Genomic DNA, 20,568 nt, shown 5'->3' on the forward strand with positions numbered 1-20,568 from the left:
GTTGACAGTAGCGAGTTGTTTTCTCGCCTGCTGTGATGTTTCTGCGCCTGGACGTGTCACCTTCCTGGAAGGAGCCATCAGATGAGTTATTGCTGCCAGTAACTCCATGTTCTCTCTGTTCTTCAGCCACAGAGGACCCAGATGCCCCAATAATTATGTATTTAACCTTGTCTCTTTCATGGACAGAGCCCTTGATAGAGTTACTGATGCAGCTAACTGTGTACTGTCTCCGTTTTCCATCCCAGCGATTCTCTATTCAACTATTTTTTCTTCCTAGGTGGAATAAAATACTGCTGCCAATAATTCAGTGGACTCAGATTGTCCTTTTCATGGAACGTCCAACTGGACGAGCGGCTTTTGTTTGAATTTATTGAACAAGAAAGTTACAAAAAAATCTCTGAATTATTAGCCTGATTGTAAATAATTTAATTAGATGGAATAAAATATTCTTGCCTGCCTTCTGAAGGAAACATGCGCAGTAGAACGGCGGATGACGCAACGTGACTTTGACTAATAATCCCTCTACTGACCCTTTGCAGCAACGTCACTAAATCATTGGAGGCGCCATGATGGACGCCGGAAGTGAAGGACGACAGTACTGAACAGAGCGACTGAAACTGTTTTCCAAAGTTGTTTTTGCCAGTTTATTCTTGGCTTTTTCTTGTTCGAGTTCAGATAATTTGTCTCTGAACGTAACTCACCTGGTCGGGGCTCATAGACGGCGGGATTTACAAAGGCTGGAAACAGCTAGCTTAGAAACCGACCCGTACCTCCTCCTCCTGACGCGTTTATCAAATTACTCTGCCTGAATTCACACCACATGATTTATATCACTATGTCATAAGCAGCGTTTCCCTTTACACCGGAGAAAACTTAAAGACGTCCAAAAGACGAGATGCTAACCACTTTTTCCCATACATGCTAGGCTACATGAAGGTGCGACACTGTCTCCATGGTTACTAATAGTTAACGCACCTTCTCCATAATGCAATGATATCTTTCTAATCAAACTTATAAAGTACATGAACATTAATCTTCTTACCTTGTAAAAAGTGTTTGCTGCAAATACGCGATTTAACAGTCATTATTATTGTTATTTTTTTAAATATTTTTATGAGGAGGAAAGGAGACATTACAAGTAAAATTTTAACTGTTAAAGACATAGTATGCCAACAGTCATTATTAACAGCTGCTATAAATTTTTCTTCATTAATAGTTATGAAATAAAATGAAAAGTTTGGTTTACATCCTAGTCTGTCACAGCATCCTATGACCATTTTACAGTGAAATCAACTAAATAGAAGCGATATTATGTTACAGATCTCTGGTTTTAGACTTTAAAGGAGCTCATTGGTTGTTTTGACTCCATCCAGTGGGCGGAGTTCTGGAGAACGTGACGTCATGTGTTAAGGGTCGATACTTTGAAGTAATGTCTTCTGTCGCCCAATTGAAAAGCATTTCTGAGGTTTTCCAGCACCTGCAGGAACCCTGGATCTTAATTAGCGTCATGAACTACTTCCTGTGCGGTCAGTAGCCCCGCCCAGCTCTCACCCAGCCTCCTTGGAGCTCAGCATCTTGGCCCAGATCAGGTCGGTGTCGATGGGTTCCTCTCGGGGATTAGTGGAGCTGACCTGGAGCATGAGGGAGTCGCAGGGCGCCCCGGTCAGAGTGGCCAGGCCCTCGATGGCGCGCCCCGCCTGCAGGGCGAAGTAGGACCCGTGGAGTTTGGCCAGGGCCTTCTCGATCAGAGCCACCCAGAGCTGCTTCCTCTGAGCCTGGAGGGAAATCAGGAGGAAACAGAGTGACTGTTATCTCTGTTTTCGTGGAATTTTTTAATTCCAGTCAGGCAATCTGTCAATGAATGACATGTACAAAGGTTTATGAAAACGATATGCAGATAAAAGGTACCACTCCCTACATACTCTGTCGCCATGGCGAAGGAATTTCCTTGTTGTGCCTGATTGTGCAAACACAGTTTCTACAAGATAACATCTCGATAAGGAATGTTGTTCACCTGCTGTGGAGATGAACAGTTTCCTCCAGCAGGTATGTTGTATGTTATTAACTACTTCCATACTCCATAACTTTTTATTTGCAGAGTCATTGCTGATTAATTAGCCGTTGCTGCTGAGGGGTCCTTGGAGCTTCGCTTGTGATAAAAGTGAAATAATGAGCTGGTTTGATCTCAGCACCACAGATAAATACTCTGGTTTCTGCAGGGCTCCCCCAGGTGATGCAGGGGCTTTTGCAAAGAATTTCTTAAACGTTTTTTATGATGCAATCATTAAAAACAAACTTTGATTTAGCTGGAAGGTATGCTAACTGTTTAAGGAATCCAGCGGACTTCTAATTTAGTATGCTGATATTCAAAGAATAATTTTATATAAAATGGATCTGAGTCACTATAAACATTAATGCTCCACTTCTTAGGAGGCTTTATCTTTATAAAATCATTTTAAAAAATTAAATGCTCTAAATATTTATATAGTATATCCAGTATATATATAGTTTTTTTTTCTTAAGCTCAGTCTGATTGGATGGAGATCATATTTAAACCACTTTTTTTTTATTTTATTTCTGTCACAGATTTGTAACTGGTTTTAGATCGGGACTTTAAGTAGGCCATTTTAACACATCTTACTTGATGCAGCTTTTAACAGGTTACATTTTTCAATCAACTCGGATGAGATTTAAAGTCCCTGCTGAAAAAACGCATCAAAACAGCATCATGCTGCCACTACCATGTTTCACAATTTACTTTTGAACTAAAATGTTGAAAAAAAGTTTTAAAAATATACACATTATAAACAATTATGAAGTACTTTATGATAATCTATTGCATAAATGTTTTTAGTGGTAAAATGTGAAGAAAAAATCCCACTTTTGCTAGGAACTGTACTCTTTGCTTTGTTCTAATAATTGAAAATGGATCCATCCCTCCGTTGAGGTCCTGACCTGTGAAAAGAGGAGGTATCCGTAATCGTCGCAGGGCAGCATGTCGTCCACCAGCACCGTGGTCCATGTCCCGTCTTTGCAGAGCCGGACCTGGTAGGCGCCCTCCGGGCAGATGGTTCTGGTGATCATGACTCTCTCCACCAGCTCCGGCCGCTCCGCCAGCACTGCCAACGCGCTCAGGAACCTGGAAACACAAAGAGCCGTCAGTCACCTGGAGCATAAAATAAAATGAAACGGCAACATGGAGGACGGAGGGGAAGAGCAGATTGTGACTGACGGATGGATGTGGAAACAACAGGAAGAAGCAGCCATTAAACCATAATCATTGCATTAAAATATTTTCCACAGTTGTACCTTGAGCAGTTATGAATCTTTCTGCATAATTTCTCCTCATTCAGAAATCAATTGCATTCTGAGAGTCAGGCCTGCACGCCTTCTGGTTAACTCCCCTTTACTGCTAATTTGCCATGCAGCAGAGACTCAACTCCTCATTAGCATGCACGAGAAATGAGTTCATCAAAAACCCAGATCCATCTGAAAATGGTAATTCTTCTAAGTTTGGGGGGGTGAGAGGGGACAACATGACTTCCGAGGAATTTATTTCAAAGAGAAAAATGCAGAAGAAACAAAAAACAGAGAGGAAGCTTTGAGTCAATGAGCAAATCTAATTAGTCTTGTATGCATCTGATTCACTGCCAACTTCTATGCAAACAGTATTTTGATTTTCCAAACCGAGTTTACAAATGACAAAGCCAGAGTAGTGCGGTTTGGTCTACTGAAGCAGCCTGTGAATGAAGCAAAGCAGGAGCAAGTAAACTACGACCAGGACTTTAACGCTACAATTACGATTAATCAATAACACTAAAAATTTTAAAGCAATAAATAGTTTTTTTTTTTTCTTTTTTTAAACAAAAGTCCAGAGTTGGAACCTTTGAATTCTTGTGTTTCTTTTACACCCATAAATCTGACGCACATGTGACATCCGCAACAACATCTATGGACGACAAAGCCATTTTTCTGCTCCAAAAACCCCCAAAAATGATATAATTGGATGCTGGAAACAACTACTGTTGTGTTCAAAAGTGCTAAAAGGAGTTAGCCTGTTAGCACAGCTATTCAAGCCTAAATATAATCTCAATGCTAAACATGTCCAAAATGCTAATGTTAGCATCCACATTCAGATTTCTAAAGACGTTCCATGAATAACCGGAGGTTCCCAGTAGAAGAGCAGTTTGCACCAATCTGATGGAAGAAGAGCCTGAATAACAGATTAAAAACAACTAGAACATTTCTGACGAAATTTAAACGGGGCCTGCCCGTCGGTGGGAACCCAGTGTTCTTATGCTAAAAATTAGCATCAATGCTAAAGTAAGCTAAAATGTAATCGATAGCATGTGGAGAATCACAAGCATGCTGACTAACATGGACTTACATCATTAAGTCTGCAAACATCAGAGTAAAGCTAAAATGAATCAAAATGTTAGCGTTAGCCTAAATGCAGTCGGTAGCATGCGCAGTCAGTATGATAAACATAGTTAGCCAGTATAAGGCACTGGCTTACACTGGCCAATTTATTTATTTATTTATTAGCTATGATAAACATAGCTAATAAATAACAAAATGGCCAAAATGCTTATTTTAGGGAAAAGGCCTATTCCAAATAAATCTATTGTTGATTTATTCAGTTTAGCAGCAAAAAGGGTTTCTGTGTGCCGCCTTCCACAATGGCTCTTAATTTGGCTAAAAAAGTGCAGAACCAACAGATAAATGCAGATTTTAGCTTTTTTTATGGAATAAACTGCATTAAATTTCCACAACAAAATGATACAAGCATCAGTGATATTTTATGTTCGTAATACGTTGGAAACATCTCATTTAAAAAATATTTATCAATTTTGTAATGTTTTAAAACATTTTTTGTAAATGTTTTAAAACATTAAAAAAATAAATCAAAGTGTTCACTTTTCCATCTGGTAGATATTTATCAAGTTGTCTTTTCAGAGAGGGTTATGCAACATTTCCGGCTCTAAACGAGTTTGTCTTTAGCTGGTCAGAGTAAAAACGTCTGCAGCCTGTGGATGATGTTATTGTGAAGTTCAGCTGCGACCATTTCCAAGGACGAAGGTGAGGAGCGCTCAGTAGTTCCCTCGACCGTGAGAATCGGGGTTACATCCTGTCGCGACAGAACCGATTTGCCTCTGGAGAGGGCGATGTTTGATAACCTGTGTCCTGGTGATGAAGTGGAAAGTTGGATTTGGACATTTAACTGTTCCTTTATGTGTGTGGAGGAAGATGGAAGATGGCAACACTCAGCAGGCCCTCTGAAGGGCACGCAGATAAAGGATGTGCCCCAATAATCTCTCTGCACTGCAAAAACACAAAATCTGTGGAAATATCTTAGTACACTTGAAATAAGATGAAACTAACTCACAAAAATAACACTTTATTTGTATTAGTTTATTATCATAAACATGACATAACCCCTGTGACGAACATGAAGGAGTCTTCATAAATGTTTATGACTGTTCTCATCAAGTGTTATTTGGTAAATAATGACACTTTTAATGCAATGTTGCATTGAAAGTTGAATTAAAAATCCACTCAAAGTGTCAACTTTGCATTAAAAGTGTCATTATATAACAAATAATCCAAATTTGACACTTTTAATGGACAGATTACTTACAATTTAAATGTCTTCTTATAATTGGAAGTAGTACTTTTTCCTCAATATTCAAGAATTATTGACTTAAAAAAAGCTCCTATATATTGACGAAAAGTTACTTGTAAGTTAACCAAAGTAATTTTGGTCTAATTTCTAGTCCAAATATCTTAGTACGCTTGGAATAAGAAAATTACTTACAAGTACCGGAAAGTCTTCAGCAAGATATAAGAGTTTGTTTTAAGTAAACAAATCCTTAATGTTGATTAAAAAGTTGGCAGCTAAGTTAACTTACAATGTGGGAAAATGTCTTATTATGAATGAAATAATCTGCCAGTGGAATTAGAACTCGGTTGCTAGGTAACGGCTGGGCTGGCGTTGCTAGGTAACGGCGCCAGTGGAACTAGAACTTTTTGACCACTATTAAGGAGTTACTTACTTAAGACAAGCCACTAAATCTTGCTAAAAAGTTGCATGTACATTAGTTTTGTCTTAATTCAAGTGTACTAAGATATTTGCACTAGAAACTAGTCTGAAACACTTGGTAAGATTTAGTGTTTTTGCAGTGCGTCCGGTGAATCTGTCCAGCCACAGTTCTACTCTTCATTTTGTTTTATTTTCTTCAGTTTTACTATTTTACTTCCTTCACTTAGTTTGGGTGCCTCTTTTGTCTTCTCCTAAACCTTTTATTTCTAATTTCAGACAGTTTTCAGATGCAGATTTGTTGGGAATGTGTGCGTTTTGGATGCATTTCCGGATTCTCACCAGCAGTTCCCGAGGAGCCCTTGGAGGATGTCGGAGGGCCGCGGGGTGCGAAAGACGGACCATTTCACACCTCTGTCTTTAAAGTTGCTGCAGTTGATCTCGTGGGGACGCAGCCACTTTTTGATCCGCTGCTGGACGCTGTCGCCCTCGGGGAAGCCCACAGAGCGAGGTCCTGGGGGGAAACTGTCATCCACAAAGTTCACAGAGTTCTGGAAAAACACAAGGGAGAGAAAGAGACGGCAGACGTTGGAGAGGATTCGCTCAAAGCTTGGCAAACATCTAAAAAGCATGAAAACGGTACTCTGCATCTGCATCTCATTTCTTTTCTTTCAGGATTTGTTTTAGAATCATATTAGTAGCTAACATTGCAGGAACTATTTTAACAATATCAGCTTTAGACTTATTAGAACAAGGGTTCCCAAAGTAGGGGGCGGCATGCCCCAGGGGGTCACGGGACGTCAAGTCGAGGGTCGAAAGATGATTTTCAGATTCATCATGATGCAAAGAGAGACAAACAGCAAAAACTATTTAACAATCAGGGTGGGCATTTATCGTATCGTTTATTGTTATCATTTATTGTAATAAATTCTGATTTATTGTTTTCATGATAAAATCTAACTAATGAAGTATAAAATTCCTTGAAGTGTTGGGTTTGTTATTTTTTTTAAATTTTTCACTGTTTGTTCAATAAAAATATATCAATAATTATCAGTCATTTTTAAAATATGAGCATTTTAGTGATACAAATCCCACTTCTTTATCGGAGTGGTGTCCTAAAAACATATTATAAAAAGAAATGTTTTTCAAGAGTGATACATCTGTGATTGTGGGGCCATAATTTCTGTCCATGCAGTCACAACCAAACAGTTAGCTAAAAATAGTAATGAATAGCTATTATAATCTCTTTAATTCATCACAACAGCACCACAAAAGATGGCTATAAAACTTTAAGTCCATATCGTCCAGCCCTAACGTCGCGGGATAACTAATATTTCCTCCTGTAAATTAAACTCCACAGTAGCTGGGATGTAAAAACAGAAATAAATTTAAAGTCATGTAAGCATCATTTCATCCATTTTCATTTATTTATGCTGTTATCTCAATTTAAGCGTATTATGTTAGTAGAAAATCCATAAAAGTCTCTTCCAGGTGTCATCTTATCTGTGTCCGATGAATAAAGAAGAAACGTTCAAACTGCTTCCTCTTTAAAACATTTAATACTTCCACTTAATTCATGCTGCCTCTGTTTTGCATACATGGATGAGTTGGCATATAAAGACATCCAAATCGGCAGTATCTGCTGATCTGAGCGCGCCGCAGAGAGCACACAGCAAAACGTTTTCTGTTTCCTATCGCTGTGGAAGGAGTGAGCCTGTTGTGTTGCAAGGCACAACTGGTGGCTCACAGTGAAGCGAATTGATTGCTAACCATCCCCCACAATCCTATTCTGCAGCCTTGATGCAGCATCGGTTCCCAGACGGAGTCACACCGATGCATCCGCTCCACCTCGACCGTCCCATATGGCTTACAGGATGAGGAGGTCGCAGGCTTAAATCTGAACCCTCTGCAGGGCAAACACCACTGACCTGTCTGCAATTTTAAAGGGGCAGTATTATGGATTTTCCAGGAATTTTATACCATAATCAAGTAACTATTATACCTTCAGTTGTTAAAAAAGTGCTGTATTTATCAAATATTCAATTCAAAAACACTTTGTTAATCCCAAAGGGAAATTAAATGCTGTTGTAGTTCATTATTTCAGATTCTTCACAGAGTTATTGTAGCCGCTGTTGGCAGGAAAGATCTCCTGTAGCAGTCTGTATTACAGCGAATCTGAAGAAGCCTCTGACTGAAGATACTCTGCCTTACCAAGACAACCTCATGAAGATATGTCTTCTTAAAATTTTAATTTTATATGACTTAAAATAAAATTACTTCCTACTTTAACGCCTTGAAATCGGGTCTCATTGAGAAGCAGCTCCTATAATGATGCTCAGTTCCACCAGGCGTTTGCTAATTGCTCCTGGCTAGTCTGAAGGAGCTGAGAGGGGGAGAAGCTACGCCTCGAAGGCGGGGCTAGGTCCAACAGTGCATTTTGCACAGCTGACTGGTTGCTATGTGAGATTAAAGGATTTCTCAAACGTGTGAATAAATCAAAGGAACACTCCAAGTATGTTTTAGATGAGTGAATAACTTTAGAACATGGTACTGCCGCTTTAATTCCAGCAATAAGGGACAAAAATAAAAATAAACCACAAAAAAGAGCAATTTATTTTCTTTTATTTGCACATGTTGTCAGGATGAGACATCTATTAGCATGGATGAGTCTTTGCCAAGTAAACATGGCCGCACCGTCTCTGACTCAATCCCTGAACCGGTGCCAGCATGTTAAGACCTCCGACTGGAATCAGCGAATTCAACGCTGCGCAGGGAAAACCTGCTGCGTTCCCGTCGTCTCCCAGACGACACAGAGCTGGCAGGCGGACCAGCGACTCTGTAGGGAGGAAAGCTCGCTACCAAATATCTGCATGAGACTCAATGATATCTTAAATCTGCAGACAAAGACGAGGCTATAGGACGGGATTTCACAGCGGAGTCCTTATTCAGACAGAACTGTCCGGGAACAGGCTGGCACGAGCAGAACGGGGGGAATGTGTCACTGCGGTTAGTCAGAACTTCAACAACCAGCTGGAGAAAAGGGCGGCAAAAAAAAAAAAAGAAGCAGAAAATCTGGAGCATATTTCTGTTGATCGCTAAGAAAAAGCCTTGAAATATTTCACAGTTTACAAGCGGTGTTTACTTCTGAGCCGACACCCTCTGGAGCGCTGGCATCGAGCGCTCTCAGAAGAAAAAAATAAAACTAAATCAATCACAGAAAGTTGAAATCCAACGACCAGCAGAGACTAATGGGCCTCAGGTGAGAAGAGAATATTTTTTATGACATGACTCTGCTGTTGGGCTTTGCTGCTCGGTGTAATATGGCCAAAGCCCGCAATAGCCTGTACTTACATTTCAACAACAACACCATCTGCTTGATCCAATAAAAGGCAAGAAAAACAATCACGCAGGCTGAAACATCCGCTGTAGATCCGTACATGCAGCAGCGCCAACGTGTAAAAAAGGGAAACAGAAAGCTTTTATCTGGATTAAACTTCCTCTGCTGAGGTTTTCTTCTGGTTTTAGTTTTAGTACCTTCAATCAGACGGATTAGGAAGACGAATGTTTACACCAGCAATACTTCTCAGTGCAGTGAAAGTATATTGCTTTTTTATTTAGTTCTGGACTTTGAATAGGACATTTTTTACACACGGAGATGCTTCATTCTGCACATTTTGACTGTTGATGTCAAAAAAATCCTGTCAATCCCATCAATTTTTAAAACAAGAATGAATACATGTAACCTGTTCTGCAGAGACAAACCCCACTGAGAGAATAACTGCATATAAACAATAAAATCAAATTCTGAACGATTCACCTGCTGTGGCGTCAAGCACACCAGGTGAATCCCAACTTCCTCACATGGACAGGAACTGAACTCATCTATGTTTAATCAAATGTCAAATGATGATGATCCGCAGGGTAAATCTGCACTCTGCTGGTAACTGGGACTACAAGCACCACTTCAAGTTTTTAAATCTGGCAACATTTCTCCAATTGAAGTGATCAGACTACCATTTCTTGTCTTCTTGGTCTTCAAGACGTTTCCTGTTCTCTAAAATCCTTTTGTTTTTGTTTTAGCACATAAAATTTCAGTAAAAAATACATTGAGCTTTAGTATGAAAAAGTTTAAGGAGTGTAAATAATCTTGTCCTGTTTACGCCCTTGTATATATAAAAAAAACCTGCAGGAAATTATGCTGATAGTGATTAAATTCACTTCCTCTCCCATCTTGTTCTGCTGCTAAATGTAGGTTTCTGCCCCGTGTTCACCTTAGCGTTAGCACACACATTGTGGGAAACACAGCTGAGTGGATGGAGTATAATATTTTGAGATATTAGCAGCAAAAAGGAGAATAAAACATATGTGGGGACAGATATGATGGGACATGAAGGGAAGGAGATGAGAAATCACTGAGGAGCCCAGAGAAGCTAAAGAGAGTTAAAATATGAGTCCAGGAGAGAAAAGACTCAAATTAGGCAGCGAGAGGAGAATATGCAATCTCCTTCCTCCCTACTGAGTCAAGCTGCCTCCCACGCTTACACAGCCGTGCCCTGTGACTTTCAAAGAAGCCATTAATAATGCATCCAGAAGCTCACTTCATGCTTCACTGTAAACACGGGACGATTGGTGCAATGCTGGCGTGTTAACGGGCCACACACCCTCAGTCAAACCCTGCCACCTGAATCGGAGCTCTGCGGCGTCGGCATTTCCTCACGTTTAATCAGATTTGTCTCATTAGCTCCAGAGTGAGCGGTCCTGACGATCGGGTTTTAAACGGACCCCTCCGACAGGCTCCGCCACATATCCATGACAACCTAATAAAGGCTCATCAAAGGTTCTGCTCGGCAGACCTGAGCTTGAAGCCGGGTCGCACAAAGCGGGAACATAAAGGTTGCCACATCCGAGCCCAGAGTTGCTAGGGAAGGCGGCTTTGTGTCTCCAAACAGCTGTTGCAGGGAATCGGACCAATCAGGCGCTGGAAACTGAACAAAGGAGCTCAACGTGGTTTGATCTATGAACATTACAGAAAACAACAAATTATCCAAGACGTTATCGCGATAAACGATAATATTGTTGTTTTCAGACTATTTTCAATAATATAATAATAATGACAACATATGCTAAGATCAGGAACCTTAAAATGATAATGAACATTTAACACTGGAGCCAAAAAAGATTTTAAATATCCAAAATAAAAATAAACAAGAACAAATAAAATGTAAACAAAATGTTTTAGTTGAGACCAACAGCAGACAAACAAACTTGAGTTGGAGTAAAGCGGACTGAGCGGGGCTGGTGTGAATACCGACCAGTTTAAAAGAGCTCTACCGAGTTCCACATTGACATGCATCATAATTACAACAATGAGATTTCTTTCTTTGGATTGATCTAATATTAATTGTTGTTTATGAATATACCCAAGCCTGCAGGTATAATTTGGAGTCTGTGTGGATTTAGAGACATTTCATCCTCACTTCAAAAGCCTGAATTTAACGAGACATTAAAGCTAATTATGAGGGTATGTAAACTTCTGACTGGCTCTGTACATTTAGATAACAAAGACTTATTTTCCCTCCTTAATGATGGGTCTGCTGGTACGTATTAGAGACAAATGCATCAGAATGAAGAACCTGTGGATATAAAAGCTCTCCGAATGCGCAGCTCATTTAGCTTTCAGCTGCTGATACTATAAATGTGGCGAATAAATCAAAGGGAAACAGAGAATCACAGAAGCTATTAGGATTGAGAGATTGAGAGGGATCAGAAGCAGAACCACAGCGACATGGAGAGCTAATTTAAGGGAAATGTGCTCAGAGACTCCAAGAGCACATGAAGTATGCGCTGCTTATAAATATGATTTCTGCACCGCTTAGAGATATCTTTACTTTTTCACCATTAAAGAGGAGTAAAAAGCACAGAATCAATCATTGTTTTGGTTTCACAAAGATTTATGAATATGTATTATGTACCATTTGTTTCATTCTGTTATTTAAAAAAAAACGAACTTGAGCTCCACTAAAAGAAAGAATGAAGAGATACAAGAGCGAAAGCAGTTCCACCGTAAAACAGACGTCTGATTATTCTACTTCAATTACATTCTGAAACAAGTGAAAACACTCAAACCACCACTAAAGCATTTTTGGGAAGACCTGCCATACACTGTAAAAAAAGAAAAAAAGTCTCAAATTTAAGGCAAAACCCAGATGATATCTGTAGTTACCAGAATTTAACGTATTTTATCGTATGGTAAAATCCGTATTTATACGAATAAATTTACAGTATGGATTTTACACTCGGTAAAATTTTTATGGTAATATCCGTTCAGTAAATGTCTCTAATTTACGGTAAAATTTGTTAAAATTCTGAGGTTGAAAATTTTTTATCATAAATTAGGGACTTTTTTTATAGTGCGACTGCAGATATTTCCTGAAAAAAAAAATACATATATATTTTTTTAAATCAACAATTTTGGCAACGTTATTGCTTTTGATTGCTCAAAACTTTCAAACATAAAAGTTTCTTCTGTGTTTGTCAGAATTTTACCGTAAATTAGAGACGTGGCAAGTTAACGTATTTGATATTTCAACAATTTTGGTAAAATTATTGCTTTTGATTTCACAAACCTTTCAAAAAGCATAGAAGTTTTTATCTACACATTTTTAAGACATAAAGGGTCTCAAAGTTTAAGAAAATACTTTTAAAGAATGTTTTAGTCCCTAAGCTGAACAACCAGAATTTACTTTTTAAGAATTAAGTTTTATCTTTTCCACTATCATGTTGGTAATAACGCGTTTTTAACATATATTTTATGTGACATGCAATTAATAAACAACAAAAAACCCAATAAAACTGATTTAGATTTTTGTAGGAAAATGATCCGTTTAGATCAACCAGAAGAGAAGAAGGTTGTTGGCAGGAGCAGTTCTGGGTTAATGCAGTCGAGTTGAACTTGATGACTTTAGTTCCTCTGAGCCGTTACTTGATCCCGCGCAGCAGCTCTGACGCCAACACACACCAGCGTAAGTGAGAAGAGACGAGCTTTGAATCCGTCTTATCTGGCCCGTATCTGAGACCAAAGTGAAAATGCAACAGATCCAAGGCCCGGGCTTGTTCAGTTTCAGGGAGAGGTTCGGTAAAACGGAGCGCTTACAGACACAGGATTTAAAATTCATCATGGCAGACCTGAGCTTTCAGGAAAAGGCCTCAAACGTTTTTCATGGGAAAACTGACAGATTTAAAGTAAAAAGATCCAATTTTACTGCAAAAGAGAAAGTTGCTCTTTAACTTTTGGGGGAGACTGATGGATAACGCTTGGCTGAAAAGATACTAAACTGATGGACGGATAAAATTCCCTGAATCCTTGAATGAACGGACGGACAGGAGGACAGGAAAGCTGGAACATTAAACTGTCTTTTCCGTATTCCTCCACATCCCCATAGTTTTCCAGAATTCTTCACACAGGAGATAAAGAACGACTTTCACCCCGACCCAGACGAGGTTCTGAGAAGACGAGCCAACATTTCAATCATGAGCGTCGCTTTAAACTCAGAATTCACCTGATCCGAGGCAGAGCCACCAAAACCCTGAGAAAAATCAAGTTAGCATCAGAATAACAGGAACGCTCAGTTTTAATTAACTCCACGAAAAGAGCTGCAGCATTTTAACAGCAATGTTCAGGTTTACTGACACTGTCGACTATTTTAATGCCACTCGCTGGTTTTTATAGATCAGGCTTGAAGCAGTGCTAGTCGGCAACGTAAAGAGTGTCTGCAAACACCAGCTGTTGTTTACAGACAGTGTTTCTAAATTAGGCCGGCAGTATTAAGACATATGACTGCAGAGATGATGAGATCAATAGCGTGATTTATGTAAATCAGTTTTATCATTTTTAAGTGACATTTTATTAACGTGAAAATGACCCGTTCTGATTCTCTGGCTGAGGAACAACAAACCACGTTGGTCTAATATCGGTTAATGTCCTTCACTTTATTTTGCATGTTTTATTTAATCTATTTGGGTTTCTACTGCTTCTAAATCCAGCCTCAGTGCTTAAAAAACCCACCAAGCTGAATTTTGGCAATAAGTTACTGGTGTCTGGAAAACAAGCCATATCAAAAACCTTCTTCTCTTCTGTTACCTAGCAACCCCAACAAAGTCCTGCGCATTGCCTAGCAACTCCAGCATGTATGGTTAGCTGGTTATGCACTGGTACAATGGCTGCTGGAAAAGACGAGTACTTTGTTGTTGACTTACCACCCAGAAACCACTTGCTACATTCTTACTGGTTGTGCAGAAGACTCCACTTTTGTTTTTCAAAGATGTACGTTTGAATAATTGCGCATCTGTAAAACGTTGAGTTGGGGGGGCGTGGCCAGCAGCTTATTTGGATTTAAAGTGACGCCTCTCTCTGAAAGGAGCTCAAAAGAGGCAGAACTGACAGACTAAAATCTCATTATCTATAAATTACTTTGTGCAAGAAGCATAATGATCATGTTTTATACAGCCTGCAGACTGATCCTAACCTGTTTAAGGAAGCAGAATAGGTCACGTTTAAAGCCCCTCTTACCTCTCTGCAGAAGCTGACGATGTTCTCCCAGAGCTCCTTGGCTTCTCCCTCGTCGTTCCGTCGACGAGCCTCCACATGCATGCTCTCCCTCCTCTTCAGGGGCTTCACCACCTTGCGCAGGGTGAGGTACTGCTGCGCTGTGTGGCACGCTGCACAGTTCTTGGCCTTGACGTCATTGAGAAGCGTGCATGCAGGGCAGCTCCACTGTCCTGCTTTCTCCTGGAGGCCAGACGAGGTGGAGGCCGACGAACCGGAGGAAGCGCCGGCAGCGGAAGGGAAGACCCGGGCCTGTTTACGTGCTTTATGACCCGACGGGGTGGAGGAGGGCGGACAAGAGCAAGAAGCAGAGCCGCAATGTGGACAGCAGCGGGTCAGAGGGGTCTGCTGCTCCTGAAAGCCGTGCAGTTTGGAAGAACCACAAGCTGAGCACTTGGGTGTGCCGGTGGGATTCCGCAGGGTGCACTTGGAGCATGCCCAGGTGCTAAAGTCCGGACTGGATGGGCTAGCTGGGGTAAATCGTACCGTTTCACAGCCTACAAGGTCGATGAGGTCAGCGCCGGCCCTTGACGATCGGCAGCCCTCACACTTGGCTGAGCTAACAGCGTTGGGCAAAGAGCAGCTAGGGCACTTCCAGGTGGGGTTAGCCGGAGTCAGAGGGTGGTGCTGAGGGTCTTCTTCTTCCAAGATGCTGAGGCGCTTGCTGGGGTACAAAGGTTCTTGGGGTTGTGCGTGTTTGGGTTTGGCTGGCCGCTGCGGGCCGGGCTGCGGGGGCACGACTGCCGTGGACGGGGAGGTGGGGCTGGGACTGTTGGTCCCTTGGTTTTGCGGGCGGCCTGGTGGGGGAACTTCTCTCCGGCTGCGGGGCACGGGATTGTTCTGGAGGGAGGGGAATGTTGGATAAGGCGAAGAGAGACCCTGTGACGAAACTTGGGGAGATTCTTGAGGATCAGACGGAGTGGGGGTGTTGGACTCGTCTGTGAGGTCGATGACTAAAGGTGCCGACGGTGCTGGGTGAACGGGGAACCCGACGACAGGCGTACGTACTTCAGGTACTACCAGCGCCTCTGGGGGGATTTTAGGCAGAGACAGCTTTCTGGGTCCACCACAGGCTGAGCATGATAAAGCCACTGGGGTGTTGTGGAGCGTGCACCGGGCACAAGCCCAACCGGGGTTCTGCCCTTCATGGCCACTCACTTCTCCATTGCTCTCCGAGCGGCGCAACACGTCCTCTTTGACCGGTTGCTGTCCATTGGGCTCAAGTAGCACCGTGGGGGTGACTGCGGGTGTCGGGGGCTCAGTTGGAGCAGATGGGAGGCCATTGGCAGTGACGGCTATGGTTGTGGTAGGTGGGGTGTTGGTGGCGGACGATGGGCCAAAGCCACAGACCGAGCAGGCTCCGGATCCCTGTGGGTTGTTGAGCGTACAGCGTGGGCAGGCCCAGCGTTGCTCCTCGGTACTGCTTAGCCGCAGGATCTGGTTCAGATCGGGTTTCTGGCGCGGCGCCTCGCAGATGGAGCAGCGGGGCGCAGCGCCTGCGTTCAGGAAGGTGCAGCGTCCACATGACCACTCGCTGCTTCGCACTGCTGCAGCCATGGAACCAGGAGAGTGGGAATGGCTGCAAAACAAAGAAAAACACTCTGTTAGAACCTTTTTCATGAAAATAAAAAAGTATTTGACAAAACTAAATATGGTGAAGTACAGTTTAACCAGATGAAGCACCTTGTTAAAGTATTCAAGTAATATTTTTATCGTATACCCACTTTAGCGTATCCTTTAGGGCAGTGTTCGTCAAACGTTTTCAGGCTGAGGAAAACTCATAAACCACCTAACTTGAAACGGCCCCCACAGTAGCACAACATCTTAATATATTAAAAATATTAGTTTCTTAAGTCAATGTCTTTGGTCTGAATTCAATGTCTGAATGTGAAGAGTGGCGATGTTTTGTAAATGTGACTGGCCACAATAAAACCAAGAACACTTCAACAACAACAGGGCACTTTGGGTTATTTACAGTATGGATTCTAAGCTTTCCAATCATAGAAAACACATGGAAATCAAACAAGTGTTTTACTAAAAGTGTTGTGTTTCACTACTGACATTTTAGGGCATTTTATTTCAGCCAGTAGATAGCCCAACATAAATCATTTTATTTTAGCTGTTAAGATGCAGTTAGTCAGCGTGGGGCGCAGCATGTGAACATGCTATGTATCGTAGTGCTCAAAAGCAAAAGCTCTGCAAATCATCCTCAGAAACTTTCCACCGGTAGGCTTTCCTTTTAGTGACCCGGTCATAAGCCATTTTCCACTGATGTTTTTAAACACAATCCTTTGGTAAGCTAACTGTAGCGTCACAGTTTGAGCTAACGTCACGACCAGTAAACAGTTGTTTACATGCAGTACCTCGCGGACCACTAGGGGGTGAAACGGGTGAATTACTGTACCAACAATACAGACAGCTTTGTGGGATTTTAAACACAAATTATAAATGATACAATTATCATTTATCTAAGTTATCTAACTGATATTATCTGATATCAGTCTAACGAAAGGAGATGAAGAGTAAAGAGAGAAAATGTTTGTAGGAATATATCTGAAAACCAGGGAATAAATTCATCCTTCCAGGAACTGAGGTTGATCATCTTCAGGAAAAGGGAAACTGCAGGAGGAGTGGAGATGAAATTAGAAACGCAAAACAGGATAGGAGAGGCAAAGATTAGCCAGTGCAGAGGGGGGAAAAAAAAATCAAATCTCCCTCCTGGGGGCGCAGAGGGCAGTAAATCCATATACAATGGCCACCTGATTAGAGGCAGAGAGACAGCACACGGAGAGGAGGACCAGAGGGGAGGAGAGCAGAGAAACGCTGCCTGCCTCTGAATGTTAGAGCAGAAATGCCCGAGTCTCACTGACTGGCACTTATTAGAATAGGAAAAACACACAGGATCTCTTCCACTTAATATTAACACTCTCTCTCTGCTCAGCGAAAGCTAACAGAAAGATCCGCTTCAGGTCATGTCACTTTCAGGCCCTCAGTGGTTTTCAACTGATGAGAAAACCACTATAAACATCTAAACATCCAACTGGGGAGGAATACGTTGTTAAAGCCAGAAACTGTTAATTCGGATAACAATGATGCTGGACCGACTGGTATGTACACTGCTAAAAACACAAAATATCACCTGATTTTCCATGTTATACACAGAATTAGGTAACAACTAGTCACATTTATTCACATTTACTCGAGTAACCAAACATTCACCAGACACACACAGCAGTTATTGTTAAAGTTTCTTAACTTTTTTTATTGAGAGAAACTGAAATGGAAACATTTTATTTTAGCTGATTTTGTTATTTTTTGTTAGTCTATGAATTATTGTCATTTTGGTTCTTAAAATACCAGAATTTCCACATAACTTTATATTTTGGTCCCTCTGATGATGTAATTTTTAATTAAATGATTGATATTTTGATCAGTACTCAATACCTTTTACTTTTACTTGAGTAATTTTATTGTGAAGTATCTCTACTCTTACTAGAGTATAATTTTTGGGTACTCGACCCGCATCTGGTTATTATTGAAGTATCTTTTCATCAATATTAGAGTTATTGACTAAAACAAGCTCCTGTATTTTGCTGAAAGGTTCCTTATGAGTTAGTTTTGTCTTATTTCAAGTGCACTAAGATATTTTCACCAGAAATTAGACCACAGGTACTCGGTAAGACTTTGTGTTTTTGCAGTGCGCGGTTCACTCTGCAGTCCAGTCAATCTGGCTCATCGACGGCGGGTGGAGCCGGGCCTTTTGGAGGCCGAGCCGCACAGCTGGATACTTTCAACTCAGCGGGAGTGCAGTTCAAAAAAACATCCCAGCCTCCAGGGAACGGACGGGTCTGCAGTCGGAAAAAAGCTCATAAATGCCACTGTCACTCAGGCCGCTCATGTGTGAACAGCAACTCAGAGACGGTAATATGGGAATTTACCCAAAGTAGAGCATGAGGTGCTAAAAGTGAGGATGCTGCACTGCTTTTCACGTCGGTCCCAGGGGAGCAATGTTGCATCCCAAACTGACAGGAGCTGGAGGATGGGCTCAAATGTAGCAGCTCTTTGTTATGTTTTAGGAAGAAAATCAATCCAAGATCAAGACATCAGGGGAAACCAACATATACATACTATTCAAGAAACACATTCATTTATTTCCACAATATTCATCTTTGCTCCACTCTATCCTTTATTACTGAAACAAAATAAAAATCAACATTTTGCCTCGTATCCAAAAAGGCTTTTGTATCATTATGTAAAGTTTATACACATATTAAAAATAACCCAATAATCCAAGAGTAATTTTAAAATTAAGTTAGTAAATTGTCTAATAATCATTTGTTTTACATAAATACTGTAGCAGTAAGTGGGATTGAACCTTTACAAAGGTCCACAATAGACTGGTTTAGAATAGTAATGATCTGAAATACTTTACCAAAGAAATTTATTATTATTAGTGGTGTAATCAGCCAATTTCCATTAAAAAGACATCGGTAACCTAATATCGCTTCTATTTAGTTGATTTCACTTTTAAAAAAAAAGGATGCTGCGTGGCCGGCTGCACAAACAGAGAAGGATAGAAACCAAGCTCGTCATTTCATTTGATAACTTTTAGTCAGGACAGCAGCTGTTAATCACAATGACTATCAAATCGCGGATTTGTAGAAAACACTTTTTACAAGGCAAGAAGATTAACGTTCATGTACTTTATAAGTAACTATGAATAGAAATGGTAACACTTTATTTGAAGGGGGGTGAATAAGACTGTCATGACACTGTCATAAACATGTCATAACACCCGTCATGAACATGAATAAACCTTCATGAATATTTATGACTGTGGTCATAAAGTGTCATTCAGTAAATTATGACACTTTTAATACAAAGTTGACATTATTCAAAATGTCTGTTATGACAACTTGACATTAACCAATAAATCATTACTGTTTAAACTTTACCTTTAATAACATAAAGTTACCTAATTTTTAAAGTCCAATCAGTAATACTTTTATAACAAATTTACATCAGTAATGATTTCTTGGTTAATGTCAAGTTGTCATAATAAAGACATTTTGAATAATGTCAACTTTGTATTAAAAGTGTCATAATTTACCGAATGACGCTTTATGACAACAGTCATAAATATTCATGAAGGCTTATTCATGTTCATGACAGGTGTTATGACATGTTTATGACAGTGTCATGACAGTCTTATTCACCCCCCTTCAAATAAAGTGTTACCATAGAAATATATCAACTATCGCGTTATGGAGAAGGTGCGTCTAGCTATTGGTAACCATGGAGACAGTGCCGCACCGTCATGTAGCCTAGCATGTATGGGAAAAAAAACTGGTTAGCATCTCGTCTTTTGTACGTTTCTAATGCTGCTCCGGTGTAAAGGCAAACGCTGTTTATGACAGTGATATAAATCATGTGGTGTGAATTCAGGTAAAGTCAGTAATCTGATCAACACGTCAGGAGGGAGGAGGAACGAGTCGGTTTCTAAGCTAGCTGTTTCCAACTTTTGTAAATCCCGTTGTCTATGAGCCCCAATCAGGTGTGTTACGTTCACAGACAAATTATCTGAACTCGAACAAGTAGAAGTCATGAAGAAACTGGTAAAAACAACTTTAGAAAACAATTTCAGTCGCTCTGTTCAGTACTCCCTTTCCTCACTTCCGGGGTCCATCATGGCGCCTCGAATGATTTAGTTACATATTTGCAACACAACAAAAACATGTTCTTGAAATCGACTACAATAAATAGTTATGAGGTGTTTATTTTACATTGTTGCTTTGGTCAAAGTATCAAAAATCAAAATAATAAATAAAGTCAACATGTTTTGTGACTCTTTCCTCCAGATCCACTGTATGGATCCTCAGCGGTTCACCAACACATGGTTGACTAAAGCAGCACCTCCATGCTAACT

The 20,568-nt window shown here is 40.7% G+C and overlaps 1 protein-coding gene across 2 annotated transcripts in view; it reads right to left on the reverse strand.

Annotated features, from left to right (window-relative positions):
* The window catches only part of capn15 (calpain 15), a 54,974-nt gene that overhangs the window by 13,052 nt on the left and 21,354 nt on the right, over positions 1 to 20,568 (reverse strand). For both annotated transcript variants that reach the window (XM_088016293.1, XM_014988716.2), the window contains 4 exons: positions 14,607 to 16,221; positions 6,380 to 6,588; positions 2,956 to 3,139; positions 1,552 to 1,775 (listed from right to left, as the gene is read on the reverse strand). In XM_088016293.1, the coding sequence (XP_087872419.1) occupies positions 1,552 to 1,775; positions 2,956 to 3,139; positions 6,380 to 6,588; positions 14,607 to 16,221 (2,232 nt within the window). The remainder of the gene's footprint in view (positions 1 to 1,551; positions 1,776 to 2,955; positions 3,140 to 6,379; positions 6,589 to 14,606; positions 16,222 to 20,568) is intronic.

Source organism: Poecilia mexicana, unplaced genomic scaffold (genome assembly GCF_051168715.1).
Source record: "Poecilia mexicana isolate PSO_F unplaced genomic scaffold, ASM5116871v1 scaffold_19, whole genome shotgun sequence".
In the NCBI taxonomy this organism is placed as follows: domain Eukaryota; kingdom Metazoa; phylum Chordata; class Actinopteri; order Cyprinodontiformes; family Poeciliidae; genus Poecilia; species Poecilia mexicana.